General features: G+C 43.8%; 1 protein-coding gene across 3 annotated transcripts in view; it reads left to right on the plus strand.

Annotated features, from left to right (window-relative positions):
* rnf103 (ring finger protein 103) overlaps nt 1-19,177 on the plus strand; it is an 80,615-nt gene that overhangs the window by 39,527 nt on the left and 21,911 nt on the right. The window contains exons 1-2 of one of the 3 annotated variants that reach the window (XM_067982249.1): nt 11,709-11,786; nt 18,618-18,702. The exons of 1 other annotated variant lie outside the window; for it this stretch is intronic. In XM_067982249.1, the coding sequence (XP_067838350.1) occupies nt 18,643-18,702 (60 nt within the window). In that variant the 5' untranslated portion in view covers nt 11,709-11,786; nt 18,618-18,642. Of the gene's footprint in view, nt 1-11,681; nt 11,787-18,617; nt 18,703-19,177 lie in introns of those variants that run through there. One more of the 3 variants, XM_067982257.1, reaches the window with a different exon arrangement.

The following is a 19,177-nucleotide window of genomic DNA, read 5'->3' on the forward strand; positions in this document are numbered from 1 at the left end:
GTGCTTCTGGGCTAGAAAGAGGAAAAGTCAGCCAGAGTTCCTATTCTGACTTATTATCCAGTGCCCCTGATGGAAAGTGCACATGCATAGCCTTGAGGTGACGGCAGATTTGGTTATGTTGCAAGCTGTGGTCAATCAGACTACTGACAATCACTGTTCAGGCTTACAGAAGAAGGGTCACTTGGGTTACCAGAGGCTGTAAATGCCTATAGAATGATACAGCACAGAAGGAGGCCATTCGGTCTATTGTGCCTGAGCCGGCTCTTTAAAAGAGCTATCCGATTAGTCCCACTCCGCTGCTCTTATCCCATAGCCCTGTAAGATTTTTCCCTTCAAGTATTTATCCAATTCCCTTTTTGAAAGTTACTGTTGAATCTGCTTCCACCACCCTTTCAGGCAGTGCATTCCAGGTCATAACAACTCGCTGCATCAAAAAGAATGTCCTCATATTGCCTCTGGTTCCTTTGCTGATCACCTTAAATCTGTGTCCTTTGGTTACCGACCCTTCTGCCGTGGGAAACAGTTTCTCCTTATTTACTCCATCAAACCCATTCATGATTCTACCAAATCTCTTCTTAACCTTCTCTGCTCTAAGGAGAACAACCCCAACTTCTCCAGTCACTCCACATAACTGAAGTCCCTCATCCATGGCACCATTCTAGTAAATCTTTTCTGCACCCTCTCTAAGGCCTTCACATCCTTCCTAACGTTTGGTGCCAGAATTCCAGCTGAAGCCTACTGAAGCCTAGTCGGTGTATTATAAAGGTTTAGCATAACTTCCTTGCTTTTGTACTCATTATTAATAAAGCCCAGGGTCCCTTATGCTTTTTTAACAGCCGTCTAAACTTGTCTTGCCACCTTCAAAGATTGTGTACATACACCCCCAGCTCTCTCTGTTCCTGCACCCCCTTTAAAATTGTACCATTTAATTTATATTGTGTCTCCTCATTCTTCCTACCAAAATGTATCACTTCATGTTTCTCTGTGGAGTTAAATTTCATCTGCCATCTGTCTGCCCATTGCACCAGTGTGTCCGCCTGAAGTCTGTTACTATCCTCCTTGTTTACTACCTTTCCGAGTCATCCACAAACTTTGAAATTATACCATCTATGCCCAAGTCCAAGTCATTAATATTGGTCTCCAGCCAAGCTGTTCCAGTACAGCGACAACACTGGCATCTACCCAACAATGTGGACAATTGCCCAGGTATGTCCTATCCACAAAAAGCAGGACAAATCCAATCCGGCCAATTACCGCCCCATCAGTCTGCTCTCAATCATCAGCAAAGTGATGGAAGGTGTCGGCGACAGTGCTATCAAGTGGCACTTACTCACCAATAACCTGCTCACCGATGCTCAGTTTGGGTTCGGCCAGGACCACTCGGCTCCAGGCCTACCATCTACAAGGCACAAGTCAGGCATGTGATGGAATACGCTCCACTTGCCTGGATGAGTGCAGGTCCAACAACACTTAAGAAGCTCGACACCATCCAGGATAAAGCAGCCAACTTGATTGGCACCCCATCCACCACCCTAAACATTCACTCCCTTCACCACCGGCACACAGTGGCTGCAGTGTGTACCATCCACAGGATGCACTGCAGCAACTCGCCAAGGCTTCTTCTTCAGAACCTCCCAAACCCATGACCTCTACCACCTAGAAGGACAAGAGCAGCAGGCACATGGGAACAACACCACCTGCACGTTCCCCTCCAAGTCACACACCATCCCGACTTGGAAATATATTGCTTCATCGTCGCTGGGTCAAAATCCTGGAACTCCCTTCCTAACAGCACTGTGGGAGAACCTTCACCACACGGACTACAGCAGTTCAAGAAGGTGGCTCACCACCACTTTCTCAAGGGCAATTAGGGATGGGCAATAAATGCTGGCCTCACCAGCGATGCCCACATCCCATGAACAAATATTTATAAAAACTATATCATAGTCCCATGTGGCAACTTGAGTCTGCAGCTCACCAATCTTATTTAAGCTACGTGCAATTACACACATGTACTTCAAACCCATCTTAGACTGCCTCACATTTGACCCTGTTTGATCCCTCCTCTTTCTGAACTATTCTTTAATGCTATTTGTCTCTCCCAGCCCTCTGTGCACCTTGTTTCTCCTCTCAAATCTTTTATCATGGTGCACATCCCCCTGCCAAATTAATTTAAACCCTCCCCCACAGCACGAGTCAACCTCCCAGCGAGGACATTGGTCTCAGCTCTGTTGAGGTGCACCCATCCATCTTGAACAGGCCCCTCCTGCCCGAGAACTGTCCCCAATGCCCCAGGATCCTGAAGCCCTCCCTCCTGCACCATTTCTCCATTCCACAACAAGAGTTGGTAACTTCAGGAGAAGAGGAAAAGAAAGAAAGGAAAGGCTTACAATTATACAGCGACTTATGTCTGAAAGCAATTCATAGACAAAGAATTATATACCTCATCCTCACCAATCTACCTGTCGCAGATGCATCTGTCCATGACAGTATTGGTAGGAGTGACCACCGCACGGTCCTCGTGGAGATGAAGTCCTGTCTTCACACTGTGTGGCACTATCACCATGCTAAATGGGATAGATTTAGAACAGATCTAGCAGCTCGAAACTGGGCATCCATGACGCGCTGTGGGCCATCATCAGCAGTAGAAATATATTCCAGAACAATCTGTAACCTCATGGCCGGGCATATTCCTCACTCTACCATTACCAACAAGCCCGGGGATCAACCCTGGTTCAATGAGGAGTGTAGAAGAGCATGCCAGGAGCAGCATCAGGCATACCTAAAAATGAGGTGCCAACCTGGTGAAGCTACAACTCAGGACTACATGGATGCTAAACAGCGGAAGCAACATGCTATAGACAGAGCTAAGCGATTCCACAACCAACGGATCAGATCAAAGCTCTGCAGTCCTGCCACATCCAGTCGTGAATGATGGTGGACAATTAAACAACTAATGGGAGGAGGAGGTTCTGCAAACATCCCCATCCTCAATGATGTCGGAGTCCAGCACGTGAGTGCAAAAGACAAGGCTATCTTCAGCCAGAAGTGCCAAGTGGATGATCCATCTCGGCCTCCTCCCGACATCCCCACCATCACAGAAGCCAGTCTTCAGCCAATTCGATTCACTCCACGTGATATCAAGAAATGGCTGAGTGCACTGTATACAGCAAAGGCTATGGGCCCTGACAACATCCCAGCTGTAGTGCTGAAGTCTTGTGCTCCAGAAGTAGCCACGCCTCTAGCCAAACTGTTCCAGTACAGCTACAACACTGGCATCTAACCGACAATGGAAAATTGCCCAGGTATGTCCTGTCCACAAAAAGCAGGACAAATCCAATCCGGCCAATTACCGCCCCATCAGTCCACTCTCAATCATCAGCAAAGTGATGGAAGGTATCGTCGACAGTGCTATCAAGCGGCACTTACTCACCAATAGCCTGCTCACCGATGCTCAGTTTGGGTTCGGCCAGGACCATTCGGCTCCAGACCTCATTACAGCCTTGGTCCAAACATGGACAAAAGAGCTGAATTCCAGAGGTGAGGTGAGAGTGACTGCCCTTGACATCAAGGCAGCATTTGACCGAGTGTGGCGCCAAGGAGCCCTCGTAAAATTGAAGTCAATGGGAATCAGGGGGAAAACTCTCCAGTGGCTGGAGTCATACCTAGCACAAAGGAAGATGGAAGTGGTTGTTGGAGGCCAATCATCTCAGCCCCAGGACATTGCTGCAGGAGTTCCCCAGGGCAGTGTCCTCGGCCCAACCATCTTCAGCTGCTTCATCAATGACCTTCCCTCCATCATAAGGTCAGAAATGGGGATGTTCGCTGATGACTGCACAGTGTTCAGTTCCATTCGCAATCCCTCAGATAATGAAGCAGTCCGTGCCCGCATGCAGCAAGATCTGGACAACAACCAGGCTTGGGCTGATAAGTGGCAAATAACATTCGCGCCAGATAAGTGCCAGGCAATGACCATCTCCAACAAGAGAGAGTCTAACCACCTCCCCTTGACATTCAACGGCATTACCATCGCCGAATCCTCCACAATCAACATCCTGGGGGGTCACCATTGACCAGACACTTAACTGGACCAGCCACATAAATATTGTGGCTACAACAGCAGGTCAGAGGCTGGGTATTCTGCGGCAGGTGACTCACCTTCTGACTTCCCAAAGCCTTTCCACCATCTACAAGGCACAAGTCAGGAGTGTGATGGAATACTTTCCACTTTCCTGGATGAGTGCAGCTCCAACAACACTCAAGAAGCTCTACTCCATCCAGGACAAAGCAGCCTGCTTGATTGGGATCCCATCCACCACCCTAAACATTCACTCACTTCACCACCGGCGCACTGTGGCTGCAGTGTGTACCATCCACAGGATGCACTGCAGGAACTCGCCAAGGCTTCTTCGACAGCACCTCCCAAACCCGCGACCTCTACCACCTAGAAGGACAAGGGCAGCAGGCACATGGGAACAGCACCACCTGCACGTTCCCCTCCAAGTCACACACCATCCCGACTTGGAAATATATCGCCGTTCCTTCATCGTCGTTGGGTCAAAATCCTGGAACTCCCTTCCTAATAGCACAGTGGGAGAACCTTCACCACACGGACTGCAGCGGTTCAAGACGGCAGCTCACTACCACCTTTTCAATGGCAATTAGGGATGGGCAATAAATGCTGGCCTCGCCAGCGACGCCCACATCCCATGAACGAAAGAAAAAAAATTACTTGGCAGTGTAGTGACATATCAGCCATTTTGTAAGCAGCAAAATTCCAATGAATGGACTTTGTGTGTACGTTTTGGTTGAAAGAAAAATGGTGGCTCGGAGTAGAGAAAGGAAAGAAATGTGTGAGGAAAAACATCATAACAGCATCAGTTCATTGACTAATCAAAGATTGTTGGTCAGTTACAAACAATATTTGAAGATACAGTTTACTGCACTTATTATTTTTGCCAGCAGCTGAACAATAACGTGTTTACTGTGCCCAGTTTCCTATTGAATAATAGAGGTCATCTTGCACCCATACAAATGATTCACATTTACAAAGGATTTAGAATTGTAAAGTGAGAACTCATATTTAACAGACTGATCATCTTGATGAACAGGAACAAAGTCATGTCACCTAATGCCATGTACATAGAATTACAACTGAGAAAACCTGAATTGTAAACACTGCATTCATTGTACTGTATAATGTGTGAAAATGCAAGAAATTTAGTTGGTAAGAGAATGCAACAGAATTTCAATCGGTTCTACCAAAGGTACTTCCCTTGGTTAAAGACTATTTTTAAAAAAAGACTGAGTACTGGAGAACTTGCATTTATATAGCGTATTTCACGACATCCCAAAGCACTTTATAGCCAATTAAGTACTTTTGAAGTGTAGTCACTGTTGTAATATAGGGAAATACAGCAGCCAATTTGCACACAGCAAGGTACCAATTGCCAAAATGTAATGAGATAAATGACCAGATAATCTGTGTTAGTGATGTTGGTTAAGAGATAAATATTGGCCAGGACAACTCCCCTGGTCCTCTTCGATTAGTGCCATGGGATCATTTGAACATAAGAACATAAGAACATAAGAAATAGGAGCAGGAGTAGGCCAATCGGCCCCTCGAGCCTGCTCCGCCATTCAATAAGATCATGGCTGATCTGATCCTAACCTCAAATCTAAATTCATGTCCAATTTCCTGCCCGCTCCCCGTAACCCCTAATTCCCTTTACTTCTAGGAAACTCTCTATTTCTGTTTTAAATTTATTTAATGATGTAGCTTCCACAGCTTCCTGGGGCAGCAAATTCCACAGACCTACTACCCTCTGAGTGAAGAAGTTTCTCCTCATCTCAGTTTTGAAAGAGCAGCCCCTTATTCTAAGATTATGCCCCCTAGTTCTAGTTTCACCCATCCTTGGGAACATCCTTACCGCATCCACCCGATCAAGCCCCTTCACAATCTTATATGTTTCAATAAGATCGCCTCTCATTCTTCTGAACTCCAATGAGTAGAGTCCCAATCTACTCAACCTCTCCTCATATGTCCACCCCCTCATCCCCGGGATTAACCGAGTGAACCTTCTTTGTACTGCCTCGAGAGTAAGTATGTCTTTTCTTAAGTATGGAGACCAAAACTGTATGCAGTATTCCAGGTGCGGTCTCACCAATACCTTATATAACTGCAGCAATACTTCCCTGTTTTTATATTCTATCCCCCGAGCAATAAAAGCCAACATTCCGTTGGCCTTCTTGATCACCTGCTGCACCTGCAAACTAACTTTTTGATTTTCTTGCACTAGGACCCCCAGATCCCTTTGTACTGCAGTACTTTCCAGTTGCTCGCCATTAAGATAATAACTTGCTCTCCGATTTTTCCTGCCATAGTGCATAACCTCACATTTTCCAATATTGTATTGCATCTGCCAAATCTCCACCCACTCACCCAGCCTGTCTATATCCCCTTGTAGGTTTTTTATGTCCTCCTCACTCTCTACTTTCCCTCCCATCTTTGTATCATCTGCAAACTTTGATATGTTACACTCGGTCCCCTCCTCCAAATCGTTAATATAGATTGTAAAGAGTTGGGGACCCAGCACCGACCCCTGCGGAACACCACTGGCTACAGGTTGCCAGTCCAAGAATGTACCATTTATCCCAACTCTCTGCTTCCTATTAGATAACCAATCCTCCACCCATGCCAGAATATTACCCCCAATCCAGTGATTCTTTATCTTGAGCAATAATCTTTTATGTGGCACCTTGTCGAATGCCTTCTGGAAGTCCAAATACACTACGTCCACTGGTTCCCCTTTATCCACCCTGTACGTTATATCCTCAAAGAACTCAAGCAAATTTGTCAGACATGACTTCCCCTTCATAAAGCCATGCTGACTTTGTCCTATTAAATTATGTTTATCCAAATGTTCTGCTACTGTCTCCTTAATAATAGACTCCAAAATTTTACCCACCACAGATGTTAAGCTAACTGGTCTATAATTTCCAGCCTTCTGCCTACTACCCTTTTTAAATAACGGTGTTACATTAGCAGTTTTCCAATCTGCCGGGACCTTTGCCGAGTCCAGAGAATTTTGGAAAATTATTACCAAAGCATCCACAATCCCTACTGCCACTTCCCTCAAGACCCCACCTGAGAGGGCAGATGGAGCCTTGTTTTAATGTCTCATACAAAAGATGGTGCATCCAGCACTACAGCACTTCCTCAGTACTTCACTGATGTATTAGCCTAGATTTTGTGTTCAAGCCTCTGGAATAGGACCTGAACCAACAATCTTCTGACTCAAAGGTAAGAGTGCCGCCACTGCCAAGACTGACAGGAAATTGTGAGATCATTGCCTCATGTCCAAAACACTGACCTCTCCCACCTACCTTTCCTGTTCTTTGACCTAGAATGTTGTTAATCAAGGGGACTTTCAGAACTATAACTGTACTTACAGTGTATGACTACTTATAAAGTTAGAGACCTTCTTGAATCATAACAATTATCAATACAGAAGGATTGTGCCTGTGTCAGCTTTCTGAAAAAACTTTGCACTTCATGCTACTCCCCTGCCCTTTCTCCATAACTTTTCAAAAAATTTTCATTGTCAAATATTTATCCACTTCCCTTTTAAAAGCTGTTATGGAGGCTGCTTCCACCATTGTTTCTGTTAGGATATTCCATGTCCTAACAACCTCTGTATAATAGAATAAGTCCCAACCTCTCTCTTTGTTCTTTTGGTGATGAACTTAAATTTATGTCCTCTAGTTACTGTCTCACTGACCAGTGAAAATAACTTTCTCCATTTACCTTATCAAATGCCCTCATAATTTTGAACTGCTCTATTATATCTCCTCTTAATCTTCTTTGTTGCAATAAAAAGAGTCCCAGTTTACCAAATCTCTCTTCATAACTCATTCCTGGTATCATCTTAATGGATAACTTTTGCATCTTCTCCATGACTTTGACATCCTTCCTAAATGAAGACGTCCAAAACTGGACAAAATGTTCTAACTGCCTCCTAACCAATGATTAGCCTTGCCTCTACTTTTGTATTCATACCCCTATTTATGAAAGCAAGGATCTGATGTGCCTTTTTTACAGCCCAATCTTTTCCTCACTTTTAAAGATTTGTGTATATGAATCCCCATGGTCTCTCTGCTTGACTACTCCTTTTAAATTTTAACTATTTACCATTGTGTTCAGACAATAGAGTTACGGAGTGCCTAGGAGCAAAATTAGATACTGTTTCTGAAGCTTACAATAAGGTTCACTGGAAAAGCATACGAGGGAAGTGAGAAATACATAGAGATCAGAGTGGGAATTGGGGGGGCGGGGGGGGAGTTAAATTGGAAAACCACAGGGAGCTGGGGTTTAGATTTGCGGACAGAACTTCAGTGTTTGGCAAAGCGGTCTGCATTTAGTTTGCTGAATGCAGAGGAGATCGAACTGTGAGCAGCAAGTTCAGAATACTAGAATGGATGAAGTGCATGTAAATTGCTCTTTCACAAGGATGGAATGTTTGGGCCCCTGAAAAATTGAATGGGAGGGGGTGAATGGCCAGGTCTTCTGTGTTTGCACAGGAAGGTGTCAGAGGAAGGAATGCTGGAAGTAGTGTTGTGATACTGTTGTACACTAATTATAATCTTGGCTGACACTCTACTGCAGTACCGAGGGAGTGTTGCACTGTCGGAGGTGCTGTCTTTCAGCTGAGATGTTAAACTGAGGCTCTGTCTGCTCTCTGAGAGACATAAGAGATCCCATGGCACTATTTCAAAGAAGAGCAGGGGAGTTTCCTCCTGGCCAATATTTATCCCTCAACCAACATCACTAAAAACAGATTATCTGATCATGATCTCATTGCTGCTCGTGGGACCTTGCTGTGTGCAAATTGGCTGCCGCATTTCCTACATTACAACAGTAACTATATTCCAAAAGTACTTAATTGGCTGTAAAGCGCTTTGGGAGGTCCTGAGGTTGTGAAAGGTGCTATATAAATGCAAGTCTTCCTTTATTTCTTTTGTTACTTGTTCAATTATTGAAACTGGATGCTTATTTTGTGTAGAAGTTGCTGTAACTAAAATGTGAAATAATGTACCATGGTAGAAAATTAACATTTGGAATATAAAATGGAAAGGTACAGCATGAACTGATAATGACCTGACCACAATGCTGATCATGTATGAGGTAAGGTCTTGATCTTAAAAAGAAAAGCACAGTGGAATTGAGAAGTGGCATGCAGACGTACAAAAGGGCCCCCTGGATAATCAACAGTTGAGGAGCGGGGTCTATAAACAGGTCAAGGCAACTACATTTCCTGAGATGTAAACAACTTGGGTATCAATAGAAGAGAGAAAGTGCATCAAGAGAACAGTGAAGAGGTGCCAGAAAGCCAAAAACAGCTCATGCTGGGCAAAGACTTAGAAGGTCAACGGGCTGTTTGGGTGAAAGGACCCAAGTCCAATGAAGGCATTGCAAATGGATGGTTATATACAATGTTTTAGTACAATGCACTTGATTGTTATGGAATAAGAGCATAAGAGAATTTTAAAGGGAATCCTTTTGCAGATTTTGAATAAATGTTACAAGGAGTAATTATAGTCTCTGCCTGCCTCTGTTCCTGAGTCATATTGAAACCTAAACAAATGCCAAGATAGGTAAAGCTGGGTGACTATGATTTAAACGTCAAGTCGGGGAATCCCAGATGTCACTGACACAACAGTAAATCAGGATATCATGGAGGGAATAGTCATCGCAGAGAGCAAAGTGGGGAGAGGAAGGGAATATGTGTTTGGTGGTGGGATCATGTTGTATGTGGGATACACTGTCACAGTTGTGAGAGGATAAGAAGGGTTAAGGCATAAACACAGGAAATGGGACTGACCCAGTCAAGGGAACAATCCTCGGCTGAGATAAAAGGACATTTCAGAACCTCTAGTGCAGAATGTAGTGTCGTCAGACACTATGATGGAGATGGAGAAACTTAAAGATCTTGCAAGCAGTTCCTGTCAGCTTTTCCATTATAGATTCCTATATCCACATTTATAATGGAAACTATCTGTGTAAACCTGTCATGTTGTATCTGCACCTCCCTCCAGTGGAGGTGCTCCAATGGCACCACTGGCTGATGCGTGTAATTACAGCATAACAACTTTACATAGATAGTTTCTGTTATAAATGTGGACAAGGGAATTTACAATTGAAATACTTCTTAAAAATAAGGGCAGAATGTATAACTTTAAAATTGGCACTAAATTACATCTGTGTTCCTTGGTCCAATTATCCCCAGACCTCTAACCTCAGTTCACCTGAAGATTATGGTCTTGAATCCATGTGTGTAATGCCATGGGAGAGTGACTAATATATATAACATTTATTGTTCTGTCAGCGTAAGATTATGTCCTGGAGACTTCCTTGGAAAAGTGTAATGGCTGCCAGGAGACAATATTCTGATTCTGAGCCTTTGGGTTTGTATACTGTGTAGATTTTGTTATTGTGCTTTTAGTATCTTTCTATTTGTTTTTTTTTGCTCACCAAAGACATGTCCATTGTTGCAACTCTAATTTTTTTTTCTTTTTCTGCTGAGAAACAATCTTACTCGATTATCGAGGGATTGCCAAAGAAGAAGAAAATAATTTGGTTTTGTTCCAACAAAGCTTAACACAAACCTCAAACACAATATCATCTTTCTTCAAGGCAGCTTGCAATCTTCCAGTCTGAAAATTGACTTCAATAACTTCAGATTAGCCAAATTAATCCTAATTTTCAAACCTGCTTTAATTTCACACCTGATCCCTTGGTTTTCCATCACTCCATTTCCCCATTCCCCCCACGCATCCCACTTCCTTAGCTATACATCTATTATCTCCGTTCATTACTTTACTGAGAAGACCTATTGCTTCATTGCACTCGTGATTCCTCCCTTGAGTTTTTCTGTGATTTTATATGTATTATCTATGCCTGTCTGAAAGAAGTATCTGACAAACTGTTACCAGCACTTTCTGTATTCATTATTTCATCCTTGTATGTTATCAGGTTAGGTAAGTGTGGAGTGTGAAATTTCAAAGTATTTTGTCTACTTTTGGCCATTGTCTCAAACCCTGTAAAACCTCCATCTCGCAACATAAGGGGTAGCGCAAAGCTACTAGTGACCAAGTTTGAAGATTTTGTTTTTCCTGTGCTGGATTTGAACTCAGGCTACAGAGGTGAAAAGCTAGTGTCTAAATGCACCGTCCAGTCGTCTCATCCCCTCCATCACTTTATTATGGAGGCAAACGAAGTGGGCAAGTAGGTGAATTACATGACAAAAAAAAAATCAGGCATATTGCATTTCTGGTTCCTAAAACCATCTTACATCATAGTGATGATGATGTGTGACACTGTTAGGCTTTTATAAGCCAAAAGAAAAAGAGGGTGGGCCTCCCCCTGATGTATTGTTTTTCTTTCTTTTTTTAATGACACTCGATTTTTTTTTTTACTTTTTTGTTTTTTTGTGTGTTTTAGGCCCTCCTTTTATAAGGGGGGGGGGGGGGGTTTAGGGTATGTTCCCTGTGCAGAAAACCAAAAAAAAAACCCTGAAATAAGTCCCTGATGTATTGTTGTCTTGTTCCTCCACCACCCTGCTGCAGCGCCTCTTGCGGCAGCTCAGCAGAACACACGGGCCGTGGCCGGTGACGTCATTGAAACCGGAAGTCGCGCGCGTGGGGCGGGGTGAGAGCGAGGCTCGGGTCAGGCGACGTTTGTCATGGGGCTGTTCGGTAGATCACAGGAGCGGCCGCCCAAGGATTTGGTAACGACGAGTCTTTTTTAAGAAAAAAAAAATTACCGATTGCCACACGAGTAACATTATACACTTAAACCGGGTAAAGTGATCAGATATTGGGAGTCTGCGCAGAGCGAGGAGCAACTGCGAAAAAAAAAAAGTGGTTGTTTCACGTCCCGTCCCGTCCCGGGTCACTTGATTTCGGGAGAGATGGGCGGTTTAAATCCGGTTTTGTCCGACTTTCTGATCATCGACTCTACTTCCCTTCGCCGTCGGTAGTCTCTTGTATTTGGGAGTTGTTTTCGTCGTGCAACCGAGCCTGAGGGAGGTCCCGCCTCCTTCCACTGTTTATTGGTCGGTTGGAGCCCCCCACCAGTGGGACGTGTACCTGCCAGTCAGGTGACGTCATAATACTCCAGACAGCGAGTTAGGTTGAGATGATCACTGTAAATAATGGGAAGGGCCCTTCATGCACTGTCCCGGGCCCCTCGCTGCATTGGCGTTTGATGCACTGTCCCGGGTCCCTCGCTGCATTGGCCTTTAATGCACTGTCCCGGGTCCCTCGCTGCATTGGCCTTTAATGCACTGTCCCGGGTCCCTCGCTGCATTGGCCTTTAATGCACTGTCCCGGGTCCCTCGCTGCATTGGCCTTTAATGCACTGTCCCGGGTCCCTCGCTGCATTGGCCTTTAATGCACTGTCCCGGGTCCCTCGCTGCATTGGCCTTTAATGCACTGTCCCGGGTCCCTCGCTGCATTGGCCTTTAATGCACTGTCCCGGGTCCCTCGCTGCATTGGCCTTTAATGCACTGTCCCAGGCCCCTCGCTGCATTGGCGATTGATGCATTGTCCCAGGCCCCTCGCTGCTTTGGCCTTTAATGCACTGTTCCAGACCACTCAGTTTTAAAGAAAAAGACTTGCACTTATGTAGCGCTTTTCACGACCTCAGGATATCCCAAAGCGCTTTACAGCCAATGAAGTATTTTTTGAAGTGTAGTCAAATGGACTGCAGCGGTTCAAGGCGGCAGCTCACCACCACCTTCTCAAGGGCAATAAATGCTGGCCTTGCCAGCGACGCCCACATCCCATGAACGAATAATAAAAAAAGTCACTGTTGTAATGTAGGAAATGCGGCAGCCAATTTGCGCACAGCAAGCTCCCACAATCAGCAGTTTGATAATGACCAGATAATCTGTTTTAGTGATGTTGGTTGAGGGATAAATATTGGCCAGGACACCAGGGATAACTCCCCTGCTCCTCTTTGAAATAGTGCTGTGGGATCTTTTACGTCTACCTGAGAGGGCAGACAGGGTCTTGGTTTAACGTCTCATCCGAAAGAAGACACCTCCAAAAATACAGTACTCCCTCAGTACTGCACTGGAGTGTCAGCATAGATTTTGTGCTCCAGTCTCTGGAGTGGGACTTCAACCCACAACCTTCTGATTCAGAGGCAAGAGTGCTACCAACTGAGCCACAGCTGACACTGCAAATGCATTGGTATTTAATGTATTGTTCCAGGTCCCTCAGTACATTGTTGTTTAGTGTATTGCTCCAGGTCCATTAGACCCCTGGTGTTTGTGTTACTCTAGGTCCATCATCCATTGGTGTGTAATGTGTTATTCAGGTCCCTCAGTGCATTGGCTCCCAGTCCAGCAATGCCTCAAATTTAAAATTCTCATCATTGTGTTCAAATCCCTCCGTGCCCTTGCCCCCTCCCTATCTCTGTAACCTCCTCCAGCCCTACAATCCTCCGAGAACCCTGCATTTTCCCAATTCTGGCCGTTTGTGCATCCCCAATTTTTACTGCTCCACCATTGGTGGCCATGTCTTCAGCTGTGTAAGTTCTAAACTCTAGAATTCCTTCCCCAAACCTCTCCACCTCTTTCTCCTTAAAACCTGCCTCTTTGACCAAGTTTTTGGTCACCTGTCCTAATATCTCCTTATGTGGCTCGGTGTCAAATTTTGTTTGATAATGCTCCTGTGAAGCGCCTTGGGACGTTTTACTATGTTAAAGGTACTTTATAAATGTGAAATGTTGTTGCAATCCTGTATATCATATTATTCACCCTTTCAGGCATTTAAAGTGTCAGCTGTGGCTCGGTGATAGCACACTCATCTCTGAGTCAGAAGGTTGTGGGTTCAAATCCCACTACAGAGACTTGAGCACAAAATCTAGCTGGCACTTCAGTGCAGTATTGAGGGAGCGCTGCACAGCTGGAGGTGTCCTCTTTCGGATGAGACGTTAAACTGAGGCCCCGTCTGCCCCCTCAGGTGGGCATAACAGATCCTATGGCACTATTCGAAGAAGAGCAGGGGAGTTCTCCTGGTGTCCTGGCCAAAATTTATCCCTCAACCAACACCTAAAAACAGACTAGCTGGTCATTGTCACGTTGCTGTTTGTGGGATCTCGCTGTGCACAAATTGGCTGCAGCGTTTCCTACATTACAACAGTGACCACAATTTAGAGGTAATTCATGGGGATGTGCTGAGGTTGTGAAAGGCGCTATATAAATGCAAGTCTATCTTTCTTTTAAAGTATATGGCATCCTTTTATGACTCTATTGGTAAAGACAAAGTGAACCATACAAACCAGGAAGGTCACTGGGTGAATTCCTGGTATGTGCTGAGTTGGTTGATACCATCCCTGATGATGGCGGGGCACTAAACTTGGCTTCAGCTGTTCTGGCTTGAGCGAATAAAATGAAGCAGGTTTGCTGTTCCTGCTAGTTATCCAGGACTGAATTTGGGTCAGCCATTGTTTTTCCCTTCATTTGGGTAGAATTAGCCAGCTGAAACTCACTGTCTAGTGTTACACGTGAAGAAATTAAATACCTGGATTTAAACAGTGTCTTATTGTGTAATCGAACATCTCAAAAGCTTCAAAGTGAATTCCTTTCTGAGTGCAGTAACTGTTGTTTAGACAAATGTGGCAGCCATTCTGCAGCAGCATTGTCCCATAAAAGAAGCCAGAGTCAAGAGAAACAGAGGGTACATGCTGGTACAGTATGTAGTGCTTGTGGCGGTTACAGAGGTAGAGAAGGGTCAGGCCATAATGGGACTTGTAAATAAGGATGAAGATTTTAAATTAGACACCGTAGCGGTTGGGGAACAGTGCAGGCCAGCGGGGATAGGGTGAGAGCAGGAATAAGTGAGGAATAGTATCGTAGAAAGGTTACAGCACAGAAGGTGGTCATTTGGCCGATTGAGTCCGTGCCGACTCTATGCAAGAGCAATCCAGCTAGTCCCACTCCCCTGCCCTATCCCTGTAGCCCTGCAAATCTTTTCCTTTCAAGTACTTATCTAGTTCGCTTTTGAAGGTCATGATTGAATCTGCCTCCATCACCCCCTCCCCACCCCTGACACTGTGTTCCAGATCCTAACTACTCGCTGTGTAAAAAAGTTTCTCCTCATGTCACCTTTGGTTCTTTTGCCAGTCACCTTAAATCTGTGTCTTCTGGTTCTTGTCCCTTCCACCAATGGGAACAGTTTCTCTCTATCTTTTCGGCCTAGAACCTCCATGATTTTAAATGCCTCTATCAAATCTCCTCTCAATCTTCTCTACTCCAAGAAGAACAACCCCAGCTTCTCCAGTCTGTCCACATAACTAAAGTCCCTCGTTCCTGTATTCATTCTAATACATCTTCTCCGCACCCTCTCTAAGGCCTTCACATCTTTCCCAAAGTGTGGTGCCCAGAACTGGACACAACACTCCAGTTGTGGTCGAACCAGTGTTTTATAAAGGTTCATCATGAATTCCTTGCTTTTGTACTCTATGCCTCTATAAAGCCCAGGATCCCGTATGCTTTTTTAACCACTTTCTCAACCTGCCCTGTCACCTTCAACAATTTGTGCACATATACCCCCAGATCTCTCTGTTCCTGTACCCCTTTTAGAATTGTGCCCTCTAGTTTATATTGTCGCTCCACGTTCTTCCTACCAAAATGTATCACTTTGCATTTTTCTGCTTTAAATTTCATCTGCCACATGTCCGCCCATTCCAGCAGCCTGTCTATATCCTCTTGAAGCCTATCACTATCCTCCTCACTGTTCACTACACTTCCAAGTTTTGTGTCTTCTGCAAATTTGGAAATTGTGCCCTGTACACCCAAGAAAAGCAGTGGTCCTAGTACCGATTCCTGGGGAACACCACTGTACACCTCCCTCCAGTCTGAAAAACAACTGTTCACCATTACTCTGTTTCCTGTTACTTAGCCATGAATCCATGTTGCTACTGCCCCCTTTATTCCATAGGATTCAATCTTGATGACAGACCTATTATGCGGCACTTTATCAAATGCTTTTTGAAAGTCCATACGCACCACATCAACTGCATTGCCCTCATCTACCCTCTCTGTTACCTTCTCAAAAAACTCTGTCAAGTTAGTTAAACACGATTTGCCTTTAATAAATCTGTGCTGGCTTTCCCTAATCAATCTATACTTGTCCAAGTGACTGCTAATTCTGTCCTGGATTATTGTTTCTAAAAGTTCCCCCACCACCGAAGTTAAACTGACTGGCCTGTAGTTGCTGGGTTTATCCTTACACCCTTTTTTGAACAAGGGTCAACATTTGCAATTCTCCAGTCTTCTGGCACTACCTATGTATCTAAGGATGTTTGGATGATTATGGCCAGTACCTCCGCAATTTCCACCCTTCCTAGGATGCATCCCATCTGGACCGGGTGACTTATCTACTTTAAGTACAGCTAGCTTTTCTAGTACCTTTATCAATTTTTAGCCCATCCAGTATCTCAACTACATCTTCCTTTACTGAGACTCTGGCAGCATCTTCTTCCTTGGTAAAGACAGATGCAAATAGCTCATGTGGGTAAGATGTGGGTGGTGGAGTTTTGGACATGTAGTGTATGTAGGGTGGAACTCCAGTCTGGCCTATCCCATATAATTGTGCATCACGATACAGACACTCCCTCCTGCCCGGAGCCATGTAATCTCCTGGGAGAGGTGAAAAACCAGATAATAACCAAGGTCAATTAAGGAAAAAGATCGGAGAAAAAACTTAATGTGGATAAAGAATGTACTTCAAACTGTTTAGATAAAATGTCTCCCTGTCTGTTATGACTCTGATGCAAGATACACTGCATTAACAAATGTGCTTCTGATGATTCATTATTCAGTGATAAATTTTTCTTCCCCATATCTTTTGGGTATTGTTTCTAGGGTCTGACCATGGAGGAAAGACAGTGATATAATTTGTGAAGACATTGACACGAATAAATCTAGGATTATTATATTTTGCAATATAACAAAGGAGTTTGTATTGTTGGTTATAAAAAAAAAGTCACAGAAAATGGGGGCTGCTTGTCAGGTGTTGCTGGGTCAAAATCCTGGAACTCCCTACCTAACAGCACTGTGGGAGAACCTTCACTACACGGACTTCAACGGTTCACTAAGGCAGCTCACCACCACCTTCTTAAGGGCAATTAGGGAAGGGCATTAAATGCTGGCCTTGCCAGCGACGCCCACATCCCATGAACGAATAAAAAAAAATGACATATTTCTCGTTGATAGGCTAAAGCTATTGTCATTGCTCTGTACTAATGACAGTCTCACTGTTATTAACTCCTGTCCTAAATCTAAAACCCACTGCTGACTAGTTTCATATTGTATGTGTATGTATGTGTATATATATATATATAGATAGATATATATATATATATATATATATATATATATTTATATTTATATATTCTTGGGATATGGGGATCATTGGCAAGGCCAGCATTTATTGCCCATCCTGAGTTGCCCTTGAGAAAGTGATGGTGAGCTGGCTTCTTGAACCGCTGTAGAAATTGTGCTTACTGGCTAACCCATCAAGGAAAGTCACTTTTGGTTGATTCTGATTTGGATTCAGTACTTTATAAACAAATCAGATGAAAATAAATAAGCTCATGCAAATTTACCATTAGTTATAGTGTGTCTAATTGTTTTTTTTCTGAGGTTGACTGAACAACCAACTGATACTGACCAGATCAGGTTATGTCTTTAAAATTAGTCCTTTCTCTACACTACTGAGATCATTCCAGAGGCCAGAGTCTCCTACTGACACCCTCAGATCCAAATCTTAAGCACTAGTGCTGTGATGAGGATTTCAATAAAGCATAATGGTGGTCATGTGAAACTATCTCACTATTTCCACTTAAACTGAAAACTGTGCAACAACACAGTCATACATTTTGCTCTTCCCAATCCAGGTTGTATCTGGAAGCACATTTGAGGTTTTTCTTTTGTTGAGAAACTACGGTGAAAGGTTAAGGCCCTTAAATACGGGACATCAAGGTTAAGAAGAGTAAAAGAGATGAAGTAAATCAAGAAGTACTGTTTAGGCGATGCCAAGCCTGGGTCTTAACATCCTGAGGATTTTAGGACAAAGGAAAGACTGAGAAAGAAAAAGGGTTCCACAGTTTGAGGTCCTAGATGCACTTGGATTTTATGGAAGGTTAATAGTTGTTCAGGGGAAAAGTCTTTAAGATGAAAGAGGGAAAAATAAAGCTTCTTGGAGGCTGCTTTAGCAATGGAGGTCATGTCATCCGTGGCACTGTTGATGATTGACTGGCCAGCTTGGCTCATTAATGGGACCTGGAGAGAGAGAACTATCATTGGAATCTGGGATTCTTTCCACACTATTTCAAATAACCCTGCAAGCCTGTGACTTATTTAGTGGGAAGCTTAGCAGTGCTCTGTGCTGCTAGCCTGCATGGTTTTTGTTAGTTAAACCCCAACAGTACTCTTTAATACCCTTAATGGTCCCTAAGTCTTTACTCTTGCTAATCTGCATCTAAGCTCTCTGGATTTGGGTAAATGATGTGTGATTCCTACCTCTACCTCTGAATTTCTTTGTAGCTTGGTTTGGAGACTCTTAAACATTATGACGGGTTTTCATCTGTATCAGATACCCATCTCACTGAAGAAAATGAGGGAGTTTGAGGTGAGTTCCGCTGAGGTCATAGGAGATAGACCAAGAGCATTAATGTATGACAAAGGACTAATCATATGGGTAAGAAATGGTAGCTATTGGTTAGACTTTCAAGAGACATAAACTGTGAAGAATTAAAAGAAACAAGGTATTAATTGAAGAGCTTGGAGGGGGTGGATATGTAGATGTAGTGATCCAGCTATTGCAACTATAACTGACTCATTCAATCTACTTGTGGAATATATTCATACCCTACGACTTTCCATCATAAATGGGGATTATCTGTGTTTACGAAAATTACTTGGAGGGGTTACTGATCTTAATAGGGGGAGACAGTTCAATTATCAGTAGCTCCACTTATTAACCTTTGAGATGTAAATTTCAACTCTGTCAAACTCAAGAGTTCCTCACACCCGGTTTCCAGCGAAGTATATTAATAGCCACTGTTTAAAAAGATTGTTTAAACTTATAGAAAGGGACAGGTAAA

Source organism: Heptranchias perlo, chromosome 1, assembly GCF_035084215.1.
Source record: "Heptranchias perlo isolate sHepPer1 chromosome 1, sHepPer1.hap1, whole genome shotgun sequence".
In the NCBI taxonomy this organism is placed as follows: Eukaryota; Metazoa; Chordata; class Chondrichthyes; order Hexanchiformes; family Hexanchidae; genus Heptranchias; species Heptranchias perlo.